Here is a 19492-nt window from a genome sequence, read left to right on the forward strand (position 1 = left end):
GAGTAAGACAAAGGAGCTGATCGTGGACTACAGGAAATGGAGGGCTGAACAGGCCCCCATTAACATCGACGGGACTGAAGTGGAGCGGGTCGAGAGTTTCAAGTTCCTTGGTGTCCACTTCACCAACAAGCTATCATTGTCCAAACACCCTAAGACAGTTGTGAAGAGGGCACGACAACACCCTTTCCCCCCTCAGGAGACTGAAAAGATTTGGCATGGGTCCCCAGATCCTCAAAAAGTTCTACAGCTGCACCATCAAGAGCATCCTGACCGGTTCAATCACCACCTGGTATGGCAACTGCTCGGCATTGCACCGTAAGGCACTACAGAGGGTAGTGCCTATGTTCCAGTACATCACTGGGGTAAAACTTCCTGCCATCCAAGACCTCTATACCAGGCAGTGTCAGGGGAAGCCCAAAGAAGTGTCAAAGACTTCAGTCACCCAGTTTACAGATATTATTAGACAAAGAGAGTTCCATTATAATCACAACTACAGACAGGTTATGATAAATCGCTGAAAATGACTGTCCACAATTTAAAGTCACCTCATGGATCCTATTCAAAAACGTCACAGAGAAGCAATTTCCGGTTTTCCTCATCACTAAAGTTAATAGACATGAAATCGTAAAATGACACTAAAACTGTGATGGGCATCACTAAATGCTTCATAATAACCAACCAAATGTAAAAAGGGGCTGACTTGTCCTTTAAGTAGTTTTCTGACCAGATAATTCTTTATGCTTACGAGTAGTTTCTTAAGGGGGCTACTTTTACTTGAGTAAATTACAATCTAAATAACAGATTTTCAGTACTCTTCCCACCCCTGATCTTGTCTGACTATCATTACTTATAGAGGACGAACCCCATACACACTGTTATAAGATCAGCTTTAAAATGTTTTCCATAACAGAAAAGGTTTAAATGTAGGAGGGTAACGCTGATCCTAGGTCTGCAGCTGCGTCTACGGATCATTTCTAATCTACGGAATGACGTTTATGAGTGACGTAGTTTGCTGCTTTTGCGGTTCACAAAATTGGTTTCGTTCCACGTCGTCTTCAATGTCGCAAACCATTACATTTAGCTATTTACCACTGAAATAAAGGTGTGGAAAATACAATTTAGGGTAAGTTACCATGTCGCTGGCACCCAAGACAAGGGTGTGTTTGTAACTGGAGAATGATAGTGCTACGTGAGTCACAACTAACGTACTAGCGAATGTTACTGTAGCTAGCAAACAGCTTGCTAGTAACTCGAGCTAACTAGCTAATGTGATGCATTTGACGGCTTCTAGGCTATTATACAAAATATGATTATATAGCTAGCTAATATGTGTGCCATACGTGGTTTAATAACTATTGATTTCCTTTTTTCTTCAATTTTGGCAGCTTTAGCTAGCTAGCTAAGAAACAAATATTCCAAACATTGTTCGTTATGTAGGGCAAACTAGCTCGCAAGATGACATGTCCTCTGTCCCTATTTTTTGTGCATAGTAGCATCTAACTTGCTTGCAACGAACTAGACATGCAGTGGGCCTTTACGAGCTAACGTCAGCTAGCTTAACATGTAACGTTAGTGTGGGCTTTTACCTAACTTTAGCTATTCTATAGTTTGTGTTGCTTGCACAGCCTTGGAGTCCAACTGGGAGGAGCTGAAATCACTGCATGCCAAGCTTTGCTAGTAGTTAACGGGTTGCAATCATATTCATGCTACATTTTAGAAATCAGATGAAACTCAAATTAGATCTATTTAATGCAGACCATGTAAACACTGATACATTAACTCTGGCTCTACACAGTTGTGTATGCTGTTGTAGACAAACACCCTTGTTAATCTTTATACCTGATTTTCTGTTTCCCCCACGTCCAAACAGTGGCTCTAAGCTCCCTGCCATGTCTTTGGAGAAGACCTCCGACCTGGCCAATGAGAACACATGCTTGCCATCCTCGCTGACCCTTGACCTCCGCTACCCACATAGTGTTCAGTTTGATTCTGACCTGAGCAAGAAAGCCAAAGGCACCACCACCTCCTCCACCAAGAAGCGCCACAACTATGCCACATCCACACCTTTGGACCTGCTGAATGGCACCATGGGTAGCAATTGCATCGATGAGGAAGAGTCCAGTCAACAGAGAGAGGAGGAGAGGGTCCGGAACCAGGAGAACGAGCAGGGACAGCACTGCACTGGGACCAATGCCAAGTGGCTCAAGGAGGGTCAGAATCAACTTCGCAAAGTGGCAGAGAGGCAGCAGGACCAGAATATAAATTCTGACCAGGATTTGAATCACAACGAGAGCCCAGATGGAAACCCCAACCATAACTCTTTAGTGATGGACCAGCAGGAGGAAGACAGTGAGCAGAACCCGTCTTCTAAGACCCTGAGGTCCCTCTGCTCTGACCTGAATGAGCCTCTGCTGATCGACACCTCAGAGACCCCTCATGGGAAGGAGGAAGAAGAGAAAGAGGACGGGGATGAGGAAGAGTCTCCACTACTTCCAACAGGTGGAGAGAGGGACACAGACTCGTCTGAGGCGCAGAGTAGCAGTGAGTCTCAGAGATATGACAGTGGAGAAGTGAAGGACACATGCCTGCTGTTTCAGGGCAGAAACGCAGCACCCAGTGATGAGGACTCCAGTTGCATGTCACTGTCTCAGGGCAGCACAGCCAACAGCACGCCAGACAGTGACCCAGGTAAGAGGGGAAATTAAATGTCTTAACAATGGATGGGCTTTGAATGAAGCTTTGTGTGTAAGATCCGCACTTTGTTTTTGTCACAAACAGGAAGTGGGACACAGTCCAATTGTGTTCTGGGTTATCTTATATTTATCTCACCGTTCTTCCTTGTTGTATAGAGTCTTACTGGGACCGCAGTGCGTTTGAGACGGACACAGACCTGCCTGCAGGGTGGATGCGGGTCAGAGACGAGTCGGGTACCTACTACTGGCACATCCCAACAGGCACCACACAGTGGGAGCCCCCCTCTCCCATAGAGGAGGGAGAAGCCCCAGAAAGACCCTCCAGTACCTCCCCTGCCATCACACCCAACGCGGAGCCAACGGTGAGAGCTAGAGGATAGTGATGGAGTCTGTGTTGAGGACATTGTTCTTGCCATTTGATAGAAGACTACATTGTTCCACATACTGTATCAGGACTGTGAATAAAAAATTGTCTGAGCAAGTGGATTGTACGTGCATTGACCCATCTGCCGGTACTCAATGCCTGCCCGTGCCGCACAGTCATTGTATTTCCATTAAGCCCCCACTGCTAGTGCGAACTGATTTAGTTTTCTAATTGGTCCTTTTTGTATTTTCAGTTGATGTGGAATAGTCTCACCCAGTCCCGCCCCAACAGATTTAATGACGAGGAGTTCTGGAAGGTAAGGGCCAACTACTTGAAACAAGCCCAACATCAATTCCGTTTGAAAACCTTTACATTAACATTGCACATTGAGATGTTCAATGTTTAGGTATCAACTGCTTACTATTTACTATATCAAATGTAGAAATATGATTGGTGATTGGTGATTTTGACTTGTTACTGTTGTTTTAAATTCAGGAGGAAGATGCCATGGCTGATCAGACCCTAAAGGATTTTGAAGGAGCCACATTGCGTTATGCCTCTATCAACCTCAAGTGAGTCCCCCTCCTGTTATCATTAGATGCTCCTGACTTGTGTAGATGACAACTAACTGATAGTCTGATTCCTTTCACCTCCTAGCTCCTCACAATCTGAAGAAAAGGAAAAGATGAACTCGCTCATCAATGACCCGGAGGCTAAGGTATGTACTCTCACTTGGACACATGGACATAACCATCATTCCACTCCAATCCCACACATATTTTTCTCTCTGTCAACAGTCAACCTAAGTTCAGTCGCTCTTTCTTTGTCCTCATGTCTTTGTGTGGCTTTATTAATAAATGCATCAACAACATCGTCCCCAAAGTCACTGTACGAACATACAATGCATTCAGAAAGTATTCAGACCCCTTGACTTTTTCCACATTTTGTTACTTTACAGCCTTATTCTAAAATGTATTAAATAAAATAAAAATCAATCTACACACTACACCATAATAACAAAGCAAATACAGGTTTCTAGAAATGTTAGCAAATTTATTTAAAAAAATACTAATTATTTTACTTATACTTTATTTACGTAAGTATTCAGACCCTTTGCTATGAAACTCGAAATTGAGCTCCGGTGCATCCTGTTTCCATTGATCATCCTTGATGTTTCTTCAACTTTATTGGTGTCAACTGTGGCAAATTCAATTGATTGGACAGTATTTGGAAAGGCACAAACCTGTCCATATAAGATCCCACAGTTGACAGTGCATGTCAGAGCAAAAACTAAGCTATGAGGTTGAAGGACTTGTCCGTTGAGTGCCGAGACAGGATTGTGTCGAGGCACAGATCTGGGGAAGGGTACCAAAACATTTTGTCAGCATTGAAAGTCCCCAAGAACACAGTGGCCTCCATCATTCTTAAATGGAAGACGTTTGGAAGCACCAAGACTCTTCCTAGAGCTATAAGCCCGGCCAAACTGAGCAATCGGGGGAGGAAAGGGCCTTGTTCAGGGAGGTGACCAAGAACCCGATGGTCAGAGCTCCAGAGTTCCTCTGTGGAGATGGGAGAACCTTCCAGAAGGACAACCATCTCTGCTGCATTTCACCAATCAGGCCTTTATGGTAGTGGCCAGACAAAAGCCACTCCTAAGTAAAAGGCACATGACAGCCCACTTAGAATTTGCCTAAAGGCACATAAAGGACTCTCAGACCATGAGAAACAAGATAATCTGGTCTGATGAAACTAAGATTGAACTCTTTGGCCTGAGTGTCAAGCGTCATGTCTGGAGGAAACCTGGCACCATCCCTACGGTGAATCATGGTGGTAGCAATATCATGCTGTGGGTATGTTTTTTTAGCAGCAAGGACTACGATCCTGACTAGTCTCCTAGGAAAGATGAACGGAGCAATGTACAGAGAGATCCTTGATGAAAACCTGCTTCAGAGCACTCAGGACCTCCGACTGGGGCAAAGGTTCACCTTCCAACAGGACAACGACCCTAAGCACACAGCCAAGACCATGCAGGAGTGGATTTGGGACGAGTTTCTGAATGTCCTTTAGTCGCCCAGCCAGAGCCCGGACTTGAACCCGATCGAACATCTCTGGAGAGACCTGAAAATAGCTGTGCAGCGATGCTCCCCATCCAACCTGACAGAGCTTGAGAGTATCTGCAGAGAAGAATGGGAGAAACTCCTCGAATACAGGTGTGCCAAGCTTGTAGCGTCATACCCAAGAAGACTTGAGGCTGTAATTGCTGCCAAGGTGCTTAAACAAAGTACTGAGTAAAGGGTCTGAATACTTATATAAATGTAATATTTCAGTTATTTTTAATAAATGTGCAAACATTTCTTTGTCATAATGGGGTATTGTGTGTAGATTTAGAATAAGGCTGTAACGTAACAAAATGTTAAAGTAAAGGGGTCTGAATTCTTTCCAAATTCACCTTATCCCAACCAGAAGCCATGGATTACAGGCAACATCCGCACTGAGCTAAAGGCTAGAACTTTGAAAAGTTTTGAAAGGCTGGTCATGACTCACATCAACACCTTCACCCCAGACACCCTGAACCCACTCCAATTTGCATACCGCCCCAACAGGGCCACAGATTACATAATCGCTATTGCACTCCACACTGTCCTCTCCCAGCTGGAAAAGAGGAACACCTATGTGAGAATGCTGTTCATTGACTATTGCTCAGCGTTAAACATCATAGTGCCCTCCAAGGTCAATACTAAGCTCTGTACTCTGGGACTGAACACCTCCCTCTGCAACTGGATCCTGGACTTCCTGACAAGCCGCACCCCCGGTGGTGTAGATAGGCAACAACACATTAGCCACGCTGACCCACTACATGGTGTGGGTCCTTGGGTGTGTGCATTGTCCCCTCCTGTACTCCTTTTTCATCCACGACTCTGCCCGCGAACGACTCCAACACCATCATTAAGTTTGCTGACGACATGACTGTCGTAGGCCTGATCACCAACGACGATGAGACGGCCTATAAGGAGGTCAGTGACTTGGCAGTGCGGTGCCAGGATAACAACCTCTCCTTTTAACGTCAGCAAGACACAGGAGCTGATCATGGACTACAGGAAACAGCATGCCGAGCATGCCCCCATCCACATCGATGGGGTGGGTCGAGAGCCTCAAGTTCCTTGGTGTCCACGTCATTAAGGAATTCACATGGTCCACTCACCAACACAGTTGGCACGACAATGCCTCTTTTCCTTCAGGAGACTGAAAATATTTTGCTTGGGTCCTCAGATCCTCAAAGTTCTACAGCTGCACCATTTTTAGAGTATCTTCACTGGCAATATAACAGCTTGAATGGCAACTGCTTGCCATCCGACCGCAAGGTGCTACAGAGGGTAGTACATACGGCCCAGTACATATGGGCCAAGCTCCCTGCCATCCAGGACATCTATACCAGGCGGTGTCAGAGGAAGGCCTTAAAAATGCTCAGACTCCAGCCACCCAAGTCAGACTGTTCTCTCAGCAAGTGGTACCAATGCACCAAGTCTGGAACCAACAGGACCCTGAACAGCTTCTACCTACAAGCCATAAGACTGCTACATAGTTAGTGCAAAAAAGGTCAATGCAGGTAGTCAAATTGCTTCCTGGACTAACTCTTTTTACACACTCATACATACCTACACTGACACTCCTACATACACTCACACATAACACATACACACAGGCATACTGTCAGGAAAAACACACAATCCTCACAGAAGCTGCTACTACTACTGTTTATTATGTCATGTTGCCTAGTCACTTTACCCCTACCTATATGTACATATCTATCTCAATTACCTCGTAGCCCTGCACATCGACTCTGTACTGGTACCCTGTGGATGTAGCCAAGTTATCGTTACACATTGTTTTTATTTTTTCATTGTTGGTAAGCATTTCACTGTTAGTCTTCACCTGTTTGCGACGCATGTGACAAATAAAAATGGATTTGAATAGGTTTTTGCAGTCCGGTCTCTTGGCTGGGTGGAGATATCAGAGGAGGAGATGGCTCCAGGGAAGAGCAGTGTGGCTGTCAACAACTGCATCAGACAGCTCTCCTACCACAAACACAACCTGCACGACACGGCTGGGATCTGGGGAGAGGTCAGATAATGGCTTGTGTATGGGAATATAACCTCGTAATGTTGGTAGAACAATGTTTAGAGAAATGTTGTGTAATGTTTCCACACAGGGAAAAGACATGCTCCTTGTTCTGGAGAATGAGATCTTGAACCTGATAGATCCGTTGGGCCAGACCTTGCTGCACACCCAGCCTATCGTCAGCATCCGAGTGTGGGGAGTGGGCCGGGACAACGGCAGGCCAGTCCCCTGCTACTCTAACTATTCTTTGTTATTTTATTAATATAATCTACATTTCAGATTTTGCCAGTTTGCTATAGGAAATGTTTCTTATTTTAGTTTTATTTGCCTGGCTTTTAACTGAATCTCGAGTTGCCTTTTGTGAATCCTGCTTTGTTTTCTGTTGAATTGATTTGGTGTTTTCTCTCTAACCTGCTGCACTTGGGCACACAGGGAGAGGTAGTGTATTGTTGTATCCACCATCTTCCGTCACAGGTTGTGGTTGTCATAGTTACAACATTGGCTTGTCAGTTGTTGATTCCACACCCCCATCCCATAATGCTTGATGTTTCTCACTCACGCCCATGACTTTCGATCAGTTTCTCTGAAAGTAGCACCTATACACTGTACAAAACATTAAGAACACCTTCCTAATATTGCCCCCCCCCTTACCCTCAGAATAGCCTCAATTCGTGGGGGCATGGACTCTACAAGGTGTTGAAAGCGTTCCACAGGGATGCTGGCCCATGTTGACTCCAATGCTTCCCACAGTTGTGTCAAGTTGGCTGGTTGTTCTTTGAGTGGTGGGCCATTCTTGATAAACACAGGAAACTGTTGCGCGTGAAAAACCCAGCAGCATTGCAGTTCTTGACACATCGGTGTGTCTGGCACATACTAACATATCCCGTTCAAAGGCACTTTAAAACTTTGGTCTTGCCCATTCACCCTCTGAATGGCACATACACAATCCATATCTCAAGGCTTTAAAAATCTTTCTTTAACCTGTCTCCTCCCCTTCATCTAGACTGACTGAAGTGGATTGAACAAGTGAAATCAGTAAGCGATCATAGCATTCACCTGGTCAGTCTGTCATGGAAAGAGCAGGTGTTCTTAATGTTTGTACACTCAGTGAAGACTAGCCATCAATAATAGTCAGACTATGTTAAGTGTTCTCTGTCAAAGTTGTGGTTACATTTGTTCATTGTATTTTTGGTTAATAGTTCTCTTGAGTAGAGACTGAACAATATTGGTCAAAGATCCTTATCAGTATTGACTGATTTCAGCATTGTCCGTTTCATCAGCCTCATTTGTCATGATCAGCCTTTATAACAGCCTCTTTCTCTGGTGATACCTCTTTTTGTTTGTGTGTGTTTGTGCTAACTTTAGGGACTTTGCCTACGTGGCGAGAGACAAACTGACTCATGTTCTGAAGTGCCATGTGTTCAGGTGTGACACACCTGCTAAGAACATTGCCACGAGCATGCATGACATCTGCTCTAAGGTAAGCCCATCTGCTATGGTGCATTGCACCATACTCTGGTCTCCAAATGTAACTTTTTTCACATGACTGTGAAACTGTGGTTCAGGGGTGGATGTTTGTCCTTGTTTTTTCAAATGTTGAATTTAAGGCTCAACTGTGTCTTTCCTTATCTGTAGATAATGGCCCAGAGGAAGTCATCCAAATCCTCTCTGAACAGACTCAACACAGACCCCTCTAAACTGGCAGACATTCCTTTCCAGGGTAAAACACTGGCACTTTTACTGTATGACTATTAGGGATGTAATGGTACAGTGAGCCCACGGTTCGGTATGTATCACGGTTTGTGGGCCACGGTACGGTTTCAGTGTCTTTCTATTTAAGAAAAGTGTGTGCTTGTATGACACTCATACAGAGGATGAGTGTCATACAATCCAGTACATAGTGAACCATCACAGTGAGGTAGCTTCCAGTACATAGTGAGGTAGCTTCCAGTACATAGTGAACCGTCACAGTGAGGTAGCTTCCAGTACATAGTGAACCGTCACAGTGAGGTAGCTTCCAGTACATAGTGAACCGTCACAGTGAGGTAGCTTCCAGTACATAGTGAGGTAGCTTCCAGTACATAGTGAACCGTCACAGTGAGGTAGCTTCCAGTACATAGTGAACCGTCACGGTGAGGTAGCTTCCAGTACATAGTGAACCGTCACAGTGAGGTAGCTTCCAGTACATAGTGGAGGTAGCTTCGAGTTGCTCTGGAGGTCCAACTATCAGTGGAGAGAGCTAGATGGGGTATCTATGTCAATTTGTTTTCTATTTCTCTCTGTGATGTTTCATCGAGTTTGGGAATTACTTTGCTGCTGAAATGTGTGCAGGAGACATTGTAACGCAGTTACATTTTTTCCATCAGGTGACAAAGTACTGAGTTAGTAACCATTGAATAGTGCCTCAAATCTTTGGCTATGAGTACTCCCACTGCTTTCGTTATTTCTTTGTTTTTCTGAATTTGTTGCAAATTGTTGTTAGAAGGCAGCAGCGAGTGAATGTGGTGTTTTCTTTAACGGGTGGGCTCTCCTTACTCCACCTGCAAGGGATACGGCCGGGTGATGGCCACGTAAATGACACATCATGTTAGAAGTGTTTCCACTCGAGTCGCCGAGTGGCAAAGCAATGCTTGCAGACTGTACTTTGTTTACGGTCTTCTTACCCTCGTCGTCGTATTGAACGCTGAATCCAAAATGTTCCCACACAGCGGATTTGAAAGACGGCGGTGCTTCTTCAAATTTGCTTCTCTCTGTCTCGTTGGTGCACGCCATTGTCACGTTGGAGCTGAGAGACTATTTCTTTTTAGTTTCCCCTCTCTTTATGGGGCCCCGTTAGGGAGGTTTCCTACTGAGATGTCATTGCAAATCGTCCATTGGTTGTTTGAGGGAGTTGCGGTCACTGCGGTTGCCACATTTTGAGACATGTGTGGAGTAAAGTTTGTCAGCCCCAGGAGCCCCCTAACGGCCACAAGCTGAGCGTTTGCTTCTGTGGATTTGAATGTACAACGTGCGTGTAGTCTGCAGCGCAATAAGCACGTTTTGGAAATGATAGGAAAATGACAGGCATACCATAATTCCACGGTTCACGTGTGCGTATTGAACCGTAGGGGGCATACCGAACGGTTCGATAACATTTGTCATCCCTAATGACTATATACTATGTATAATCTGAAACCAAATGCATCTATGGTCCTTTGTATGGTTTAAGCATGAGGTCTTCTGTCTCTCTCACTCTGCTGTATTCTCCCTACAGAATTCCCTGCACCAAAGAATGAGCTAGTCCAGCGCTTCCAGGTATGTTACCTAGGTAACGTGCCTGTGGCCAAACCCGTAGGTAAGGAACGCTTTGGTAAGGAATGCTTTTTCTTCTCTTTCCTAGCTGTTTGTTGGTGTATCTTGTGGTGTTTTGAACAATGTTTCAGGAAAACTTCTCAGTCACTGCCTGTATTTAACATTCCACTTGTCCTCCTGTATGTTGGTACTGTGTTTAAATGAATGCTAACTTTCTACTAAGTTTGCTTTCACTCAATGAAATGCATTCTATACACGTTTACTTAATTGAATGTCTCCAATTATTGCACGTATTCTACTAATTTCTCCTACAGATTGTGATACTGATTTCTTACTGTGTGAAGTCTCAACTTCAATGAGCTATCCTCTTGTTATGGATATTGAGCTTTTAACTCTCTTGGTTTTCAGTGAATTCTGAACGAACACATTTCTAGTAATTCCTTCCTTCCATTTTCCTAATATTCTCAGGTATTGAGTGTACTCAGACAGATGTACAGTGCATTTGGAAAGTATCCAGACCCCTTGACATTTTCCATGTTTTGTTATGTTACAGCCTTATTCAAAAATCTATAATGTTTTTCCTTTGGCAGCGATTACAGCCTTGAGTCTTATTGGGTATAACGCTACAAGCTTGGCACACCTGTGTTTGGGGAGTTTCTTCCATTCTTCTCAGCAGATCCTCTCAAGCTCTGTCAGGTTGGATGGGGACAACTATCAGTTCAAGTACGGGCTCTGGCTGGGCCACTCAAGGACCCACAGATACTTGTCCAGAAGCCACTCCTGTGTTGTCTTGGCTGTGTTCTTTGGGTCCTTGTCCTGTTGGAAGGTGAACCTTCGTACCAGTCTGAGGTTCTGATTGCTTTGGAGCAGGTTTTCATCAAGGATCTCTCTGTACTTTGTACCGTTCATCTTTCCCTCGATCCTGACGAGTCTCTCAGTCCCTGCCGCTGAAAAACATCCCCACAGCATGATGCTGCCTTAGCCATGCTTCATCGTAAGGATGGTGCCAGGTTTCCTCCAGACGTGAAGTTTGGCATTCAAGCCAAAGAGTTCAATCTTGGTTTCATCAGACCAGAGAATCTTGTTTCTCCTGGTCTGATAGCCCTTTAGGTGTCTTTTGGCTAAATCTAAGCTGGCTGTCATGTGCCTTTTACTGAGGAGTGGCTTCCTGGGGCGGCAGTGGTTAGCGTTGGGCCAGTAACCGAAAGGTTGCTGGATCGAATCGCTGACCTGACAAGGTAAAAATCTGTCATTCTGCCTCTGAGCAAGGCAGTTAACCCACTGTTCCCCGGGCGCCAAAGATGTGGATTCCAATTAAGGCAGCCCCCCACACCTCTCTGCTTGAGGAGTTTGGTTAAATGCGGAATACACATTTCAGTTGAAGGCATTCAGTTGTACAACGGACTAGGTATCCCCCTTTCCCGTCTGGACACTCTACCATAAAGGCCTGATTGGTGAAATGCAGCAGAGATGGTTGTCCTTCTGGAAGGTTCTCCCATCTCCACAGAGGAACTCTGGAGCTTTGACCATCGGGTTCTTGGTCACCTCCCTGACCAAGGCCCTTTCCTCCCCCGATTGCTCAGTTTGGCCGTGCGGCCAGCTCTAGGAAGATTCTTGGTGGTTCCAAACTTCTCAGATCTGTGTCTCGATACAATCCTGTCTCTGAGCTTTACGGACAATTCCTTCGACCTCATGGCTTGGTTTTTGCTCTGACATGCACTGCCAACTGTGGGACTTTATATAGACCGATGTGTGCCTTTCCAAATCATGTCCAATCAATTGAATTTACCACAGGTGGACTCCCAAGTTGTAGAAACATCTCAAGGATGATCAATGAAAACAGGATCCACCTGAAATCAATTTTGAGTCTCATATCGAAGGGTCTGAATACTTATGTAAATAAGGTATTTCTGTTTTTTATTTATTTTTATATATTTGCACAAAAATCTAAACCTGTTTTTGCTTTGTCATTATTGAGTATTGTGTGTAGATTGATGAGGATTCAATCCATTTTAGAAAAAGGCTCTAATGTAACAAAATGTTGAAAAAGGGAATGGGTCTGGATACTTTCCGAATGCACTGTAGCTGCTAGCTAACCTAGGTGGTTGTTATTCCTATCCAGGTATGGACCTAGTTAATGTTGCCCTCGACACAGCAATGAATTCCAAAGTCAAGGAAGAGTGGACGTCAGTTACTGTGAACGTGGCCTCAGCCACACTTACCATAATCACTGCTGAGGTGAGTACACATATAGATGGTCGCACTCAAATGTACACACAATCTCAAAAAAAAAATATATTTTTAATGTCATTCCAATTTGAAGGTCTGAGGTTGTTTAAGTTTCTGTGGGAATAGAACCCAAGGCGTTCTGTTGTTTCTTGCAGACAGAGGAGGTTCTGTCAGAGTGCCGGGTGCGGTTCCTGTCCTTCATGGGCGTGGGGAAGGACGTCCACACCTTTGCCTTCATCATGGCCGAGGGCCCCGGGGACTTCATCTGCCACATGTTCTGGTGTGAGCCCAACGCAGCCAGCCTCAGTGAGGCCGTGCAGGCCGCCTGCATGGTGAGTGCAATGTTTCCATCAGCCAGTAATTGCTGGCTTTTGTCCGATACAAATTAATTGTCCGGCAGATAATATCCTATTGAAAATCAATATCCTCTATAAATCTCACAGGCCGTTCATGGAGCTTGGTTCAGGTTGTCTTTCAATCACATCATCTCTCTACTCTGCCTGTCTGTTTTGAGCTCACACTCTCGCTAGCAAACTTTCAACATTGTATCAACTGGGCTCTCTGCCTGCAAAGATTCAAGAGCCATTGAGTTTGTGACAGCTGTGTGCAGACAGGAGAGACGTGTTCCGCTATTTTATGTTTTGCTAGATATCCCTAGAAGACGGATGGGACGTCTTTCGGATGGGACGTTAAACGGGTGTCCTGACTCTCTGCGGTCATTCAAGATCCCATGGCACTTATCGTAAGAGTAGGGGTGTTAACCCTGGTGCCCTGGCTAAATTCCCAATCTGGCCATCAAACCATCACGGTCACCTAATAATCCCCAGTTTACAATTGCCTCGCTCATTCCCCTCCTCTCCCCTGTAACTATTCCCCAGGTCGTTGCTGCAAATGAGAATGTGTTCTCAGTCAACTTACCTGGTCAAATAACGGATACAAAAAAAAGAACGTTGCCCCCTATAAGAAAATGTACGGAAATGTCATAGAAGTCCAGCATGGAGGACTATTTAGATGAAGTAATTTTGCTTCCCTCCTCTACCGCTAATCTAATGCCTGGTTGTGTAGTTAGCTTAAAAATGCCCAAAACAATGTGAATCAAGCTAGCTAGTTGGCTAACTAGCTACTGTACCAAGGATGGAGGCACAGACGAGTGGAAAATTAGATTGACACTGAAACAGAGAATATTTACAAGCCAGGTGGACAGAGACGTGCATTGTGCAAGTAGCCAACGTTGACTTGGTAGGCTATCATTCCTCCTTGCATGATTATTGAAGTCACGTCCATGTGATGTCAGTGAATCGGCAATGTATAGTCCTGAAAAAGCATTACCCAACAAATGACTGCATTCAGATGGGTTCTTATTTGATATGGCAACTTTTTCATTGGGTGAGTGGTTCTTCTCGATATGAGGAGTTTGCCAGGACTGGACTGTTTTATGAAGAGAAAATAGTAAACATACACAGCCTTGTTGCACCATATATTTTGAATTCCAAGTTTATATTTCGAATTAGATTTGGTGCTAATTTTGTGTGCCTGTTGACAGCTGCGCTACCAGAAGTGTCTGGACGCCAGGCCGCCCAGTAACAGCTCCTGCCTGCCAGGCCCGCCGGCTGACTCTGTGGCACGCCGTGTGGGCTCAAGTGTCAAGAAGGGAGTTCAGAGCCTGCTGGGCAGCTTCAAGAGGTCCGGGTCCCAGACGCCCTGAGAGGTGCCAACTAACCCACTACACACCACTCTACCCCCAGGCCAAGCCCACCATGATAGCCATGGCTCTCCTCACTCCTCCACTGCCTCTTTATCGCCCCCATTCTGAGGTGTTATGGTAGAACCTGCTTCCCTTCTCATGGGCACTGTGGGCTGCCTGTTGGGTTGGGGTACCAGTAAACCTAGCGCTGCCCAGAGCTCCTCCATGCGTTACACTTCCTTCACTTCACCTTTGGTTGGACAAGTAGGCCATCTTTTCACTTGTTTGTTTAATCTGTGATTTATTAAAGGTCCAATGCAGAAGTTATCTCAATATCAAATCATTTCTGGGTAAGAATAAAGTACTTTACTGTGATTTGTTTTCAGGTAAAATGGTCAAAAAGAAACAAAAACAGCTTCTTAGCAAAGAGCAGTTTCTCAAGAACATTTATTTTTATCAGAAGAGATGTTTGGAACTCTTTCTTATTGGTCTGTTAAGAGGAAACTTGGTCTAGTTTACAAAGTACCAACACTAATTATGCTTAGGAACACAGTTATGTTCTGTAACATTGTCTCTGCTATTTGTTTTGCAGAACAAATAAAGTATATTATTTGTGAAAATAGAAATGGAAAATGTGCAATTGAATTGTGAATGTGGTTGCGCTCATGCCATGTGCTTGTGGCACATGTTGGTTTTCATTTCAAAATGGATATCGACTTGAAAGAAATTAGAAACAGTGGCATGAGAAGTCTACATAAAATGCAGCATGGTGAATGAGTGTTGAGCTGGAAGCACTAAAACATGCTAGCTAATATAATATTTGGCAAATAAATATTTTGGATATATATAGTTTGTATAGTACATTTGTTGTAAAGCCGTTTTGTTTTAAGTCCCCTCTTCCTTCTGGGGGAGCTGGTAAACCAGCAAGTGCAACATTTTATTTGTATGTGTATTGCAAATTGCAGTAAAATGTCTGTAGTTCAACTCCTCAAATCTAAAATGGAGATAGCATACTTTTAGAGCATGACTCAAGTTTTAGTGAAACCTCTCATGTCTCAAAGAAGGCTTAGGCTATCTGTTACTGCACTCCAAGTGGACAGTATGTTGGAGGAAGATGGAAGCTTTCTATTGTGTGGAAATGGATCTGAAGTTGGTTTTGTCATCCTTTTGTTGTGATCAGATGTTGTATGTTAGTCTGTTTAACCACGTTCTTTTATCTGTTTAACAATGTTTTTTTTTTACGTGTCAAGTGTTATAATTGTTTTCCTTTACTCCATTCTGTATGTCTAAACTTGTTTTAATTTAGTTACATCTGAGCAGTGACAGCTATTTATAGCTACCCCCTTGTCCTTTCAAACTGTTTATAAGATCTGACAACTTTTATGCCTCCTAATTAATTGGGTCTAAGGGATGAGACACTACTGTCATTGTGATAGACATGTCACTGAACTTGACAGCTTCTGTCAGTAACTCACAAGTCATTTAAGTCCCACTTCCTTTTTTTATTTCAGTTTTTAAACTCCTGACTGCCCTCTGCTGGGCTTTAGAATAGTTATTTTTCATTAGCAGTGTGTCTGACGACACAACAGGAGAGCTAACAAGCCTGATGCATTTTGTTGTGCAAAGATTGTAATTACGGAAAGTGTTTTTTTTTTTACCCACAAACAGTGTTTGTCTATGAAATATTCAGGCTGAAGTATGTGTGGAAGTTTCCTCCTTAGCGTGCAGTATGTGTAAATCATATGAACACTTCGCTGCATATAAACACATCTTTAAAATACACTATCCCATAGTTGACTGACGAGAGCATAGTCTTCCCTTTTTGTTTTTGAATGCAGTTGGTTAAAAATACTTTCTTTTTAAAATTAAATTATTATATTTTTCTAAGTGTGTGTGTGTGTGTGTGTGTGTGTGTGTGTGTGTGTAACAGATCTGTGAGATGGAGATGCCTTTTTACCCTCAGTTCCTACCACTATGTGGTCACTGTTGCAGCAGTGTTTCCAAATCTGTATCACCATACTATTTATCCCCCTCCTTCACTTTATTGTGCCACATTTCTCTAGCTCTCATCTGTTTTGGACAGCAATTTGACCAGACAAGAAGCCATAGGTTAGGCTTTGGCCTGGCTTTAGTTGCTCGCTCACTCTTAAGTACTGATTAATAAAAACACAGATACATGTATGTACAATGTAGTTTTTTTTTAGTATGACATTGGTTTTTTTTTTAACTGAATTTGTGCGATTTTCGTCACGCCTATAATTTTTACTCCTTACTCTACACACTAAGTACTCTACACTACTTACTGTAAATGTCAGACATTGGTTGCCTTGTACAAACAGAGCTTCCTGCTGTTAGTATATCATTTATTTTTAATTCACACTGTAATATTGGACCATACTTTGAGGCCTCAAAAATACTATCAAGAATTTGTGCATGTTGTTGCTATACATGTGACTGTACATTTCACGTGTCAAATGTTTTCCCTTCCATTTCAATAGTGACTGTCACTACACATGTCCCTAATCCACTTATTGCTCACCCGTTTCTTTTGTTTTGTTGAGAAATCAGTTATAACCTATTTATATATTCAGTGTAGATGTTAACCAGTGGGTGCACTTTGCATGGCTGTTATATAAGAACTGACCCTAGCTTCTCAGAACAGGGGAGCACAGAGGGTCCTCAGTGTGTTTTCAGCTCTGTAAGGACAAATATAGGCCACGATGGGAAGTCTGAGTACTGGTATACGTTAGCCCTACTAACAAAAACCCCATCGGATTGTCAATGTAGATTCCTTGTTGTAATGCTCAAGATATTTAGGTTGCTTTGGTGATGTTCAAGGTTAAATATTTGTCTTATTAAGGATTAATCATTGCAATAAAAATGAGTAAAAAATGCTTTTCTTTAACTTAAGATAAATTATTGAAGGATTTACATGTGTTGAATATAAGAAACCGACTTTGATCCAAATGTACCGCAACACTACTATGATAGGGCTGTGATCATGTCCTCTGTCATAGGCCATGGAAAATATCTAGGTTCAGTTTTTAACAAACGTGAACTTTTATGTCTGCCTTTTTGTTCTTCAGATGTGTTCAGTGTGTTGTTAACCTTTCGATGTGAGGTATTTATTAAGCCTTAAGGAAACATTACAATGAAGTGATACCTTTTTGTTCACACTCCTGTTTGTCAGCCATGTGTATTTTTTAGCTTCCTTTTTCTTTAATATCCACTGGTGACTGTAATGCAAAAAAAAGTGGTCATTTACATATCTGAAGAATGTAAATGAGGTGTGTGTATGTATATGCAGTACCAATTAAAAGTTTGTACACCTACTCATTCAAGCATTCTTTATTTTTACTATTTTCTACATTGTAGAATAATAGTGAAGACACACTATGAAATAACACATGGAATCATGTAGTAACCAAAAGAGTCTTAAATTAATCAAAATATATTTAGGCTTTTTTGAAGTAGCCATGCTTTTCCTTGATAGTTTGCACACGCTTGGCATTTTCTCAACCAGCTTCACCTGGAATGCTTTTCCAACAGTCTTGAAGGTACAAGTGCTGAGCACTTGTTGGCTGCTTTTCCTTCACTCTGCGGTCCAACTCATCCCAAACCATCTCAATTTGGTTGAGATCAGGGGATTGTGGAGGCCAGGTCATCTGATGCAGCTCACTCTCTTTGGTAAAATAGCCCTTACACAGCCTGGAGGTGTGTGTTGGGTCATTTTTAGTGGGACTAACAAATGATAATCCCACTAAGCGCAAGCCGGATGGGATGGCATATCGCTGCGGTAGCCATGCTGGTTAAGTGTGCCTTGAATTCTAAGTAAATCACAGTGTCAGTGTTTCTTTGCAGCAATTTAACCATGAAGGCCTGATTCATGTAGTCTCCTCTGAAAGGTTGATGTTGAGATGTCTGTTACTTGAACTTTGTAAAATGCAGCCCATTTATTTGGGCTGCAATTTTGGAGGCTGGTAACTAATAAACATATCCTCTGCAGCAGATGTAATTCTGGATCTTCCTTTCCTGTGGCGGTCTTCATGGGAGCCAGTTTCGTCATAGCCTTTGATGGTTTTTGTGACTGCACTTGAAATGTTCAAAGTTCTTGAAGTTTTCCAGATTGACTGACCTTCATGTCTTAAAGTAATGATGGACTGTAGTTTCTCTTTGCTTATTTTAGCTGGTCTTGTCATAATATGGACTTGGTCTTTTACCAAAACAGGGCTGTCTTTTGTATACCACCCCTACCTTGTCACAACACAACTGATTGGCACAAACACATTAAGACGGAAATAATTTGTGGAGGTGTGTGGCACACCTTGTTAAATTGAATTGCATTCCAATCATGAAGTTGATTGAGAGAGTGCCAAAGCTGTCATCAATTCAAAGGGTGGCAATTTGAAGAAACTCAAATTTAAAATATATCTTGATTTTTTTAACACTTTTTTGGTTACTACATGATTCCATATGTGTTATCATAGTTTTGATGTCTTCTATTACTCTACAATGTAGAACATAGTAAAAATAAAGAAAAATCCTTGAATGAGTAGGTGTGTCCAAACCTTTGACTGGTAGTGTATACATATACATGTATGTTAATATTGTGTCACAGGACAAAATAAAAAGTGGAACTGTATTGTTTTGTGGGCCATTGTGGTGTTTGCTGAATAACACCGTGAGTAGCTACTTACACATCACCTCATATTCACGATGCACTCCAGGAATGGTTTAAAAACGAATTATTGCAGAGTTAATGCATACACACACACAGTTCACCAAGAGTTACTTGGATATATTTATTTTATCATCAACGTGAGTGCCACTGTTCAAAAGACTGAACAGTATTGAGAATAATTGTCATGCCCTTGGTTAGCTCAGTTTACAGCTGAATTGAAGACTTTACTAACATGAATATTTATGAGGCTGTGTCAATAAAACAAAGGCAACACCATCTACAATTATTTCAATGTTTTATTCCCCCTTTCCACTTTGCCTGCTGTTAATATCCTAAATGAGTTACACACACACACACACACACCCAGCCAGGGGTAAATATATTCACATGTAAATATACTGTGTTCCAGTTGACACAGTCGGTGGATTACC

At 42.9% G+C, this 19492-nt stretch overlaps 1 protein-coding gene across 5 annotated transcripts; it reads left to right on the top strand.

The window, feature by feature from the left end:
- Positions 1–965: 965 nt before the first annotated feature.
- On the top strand, positions 966–17712 carry LOC110533887 (amyloid-beta A4 precursor protein-binding family B member 1). Of its 5 annotated transcripts, none has more exons than XM_021618465.2 (15): positions 966–1123; positions 1871–2688; positions 2850–3055; positions 3311–3373; positions 3553–3629; positions 3715–3775; positions 7033–7179; positions 7268–7395; positions 7609–7614; positions 8542–8656; positions 8812–8896; positions 10430–10525; positions 12590–12705; positions 12852–13028; positions 14240–17712. In XM_021618465.2, the coding sequence occupies exons 2-15, from the start codon at positions 1890–1892 to the stop codon at positions 14399–14401; spliced, it is 2238 nt and encodes a 745-aa protein (XP_021474140.2). In that variant the 5' UTR covers positions 966–1123; positions 1871–1889; the 3' UTR covers positions 14402–17712. The 5 variants fall into 5 exon arrangements, with proteins under 5 accessions (XP_021474140.2, XP_021474143.2, XP_021474142.2 ...); XM_021618468.2 differs by having other exon boundaries at positions 10430–10510; XM_021618466.2 differs by having other exon boundaries at positions 997–1189.
- Positions 17713–19492: the final 1780 nt, after the last annotated feature.

The sequence above is a fragment of the Oncorhynchus mykiss genome, chromosome 10, assembly GCF_013265735.2.
Source record: "Oncorhynchus mykiss isolate Arlee chromosome 10, USDA_OmykA_1.1, whole genome shotgun sequence".
In the NCBI taxonomy this organism is placed as follows: Eukaryota; Metazoa; Chordata; class Actinopteri; order Salmoniformes; family Salmonidae; genus Oncorhynchus; species Oncorhynchus mykiss.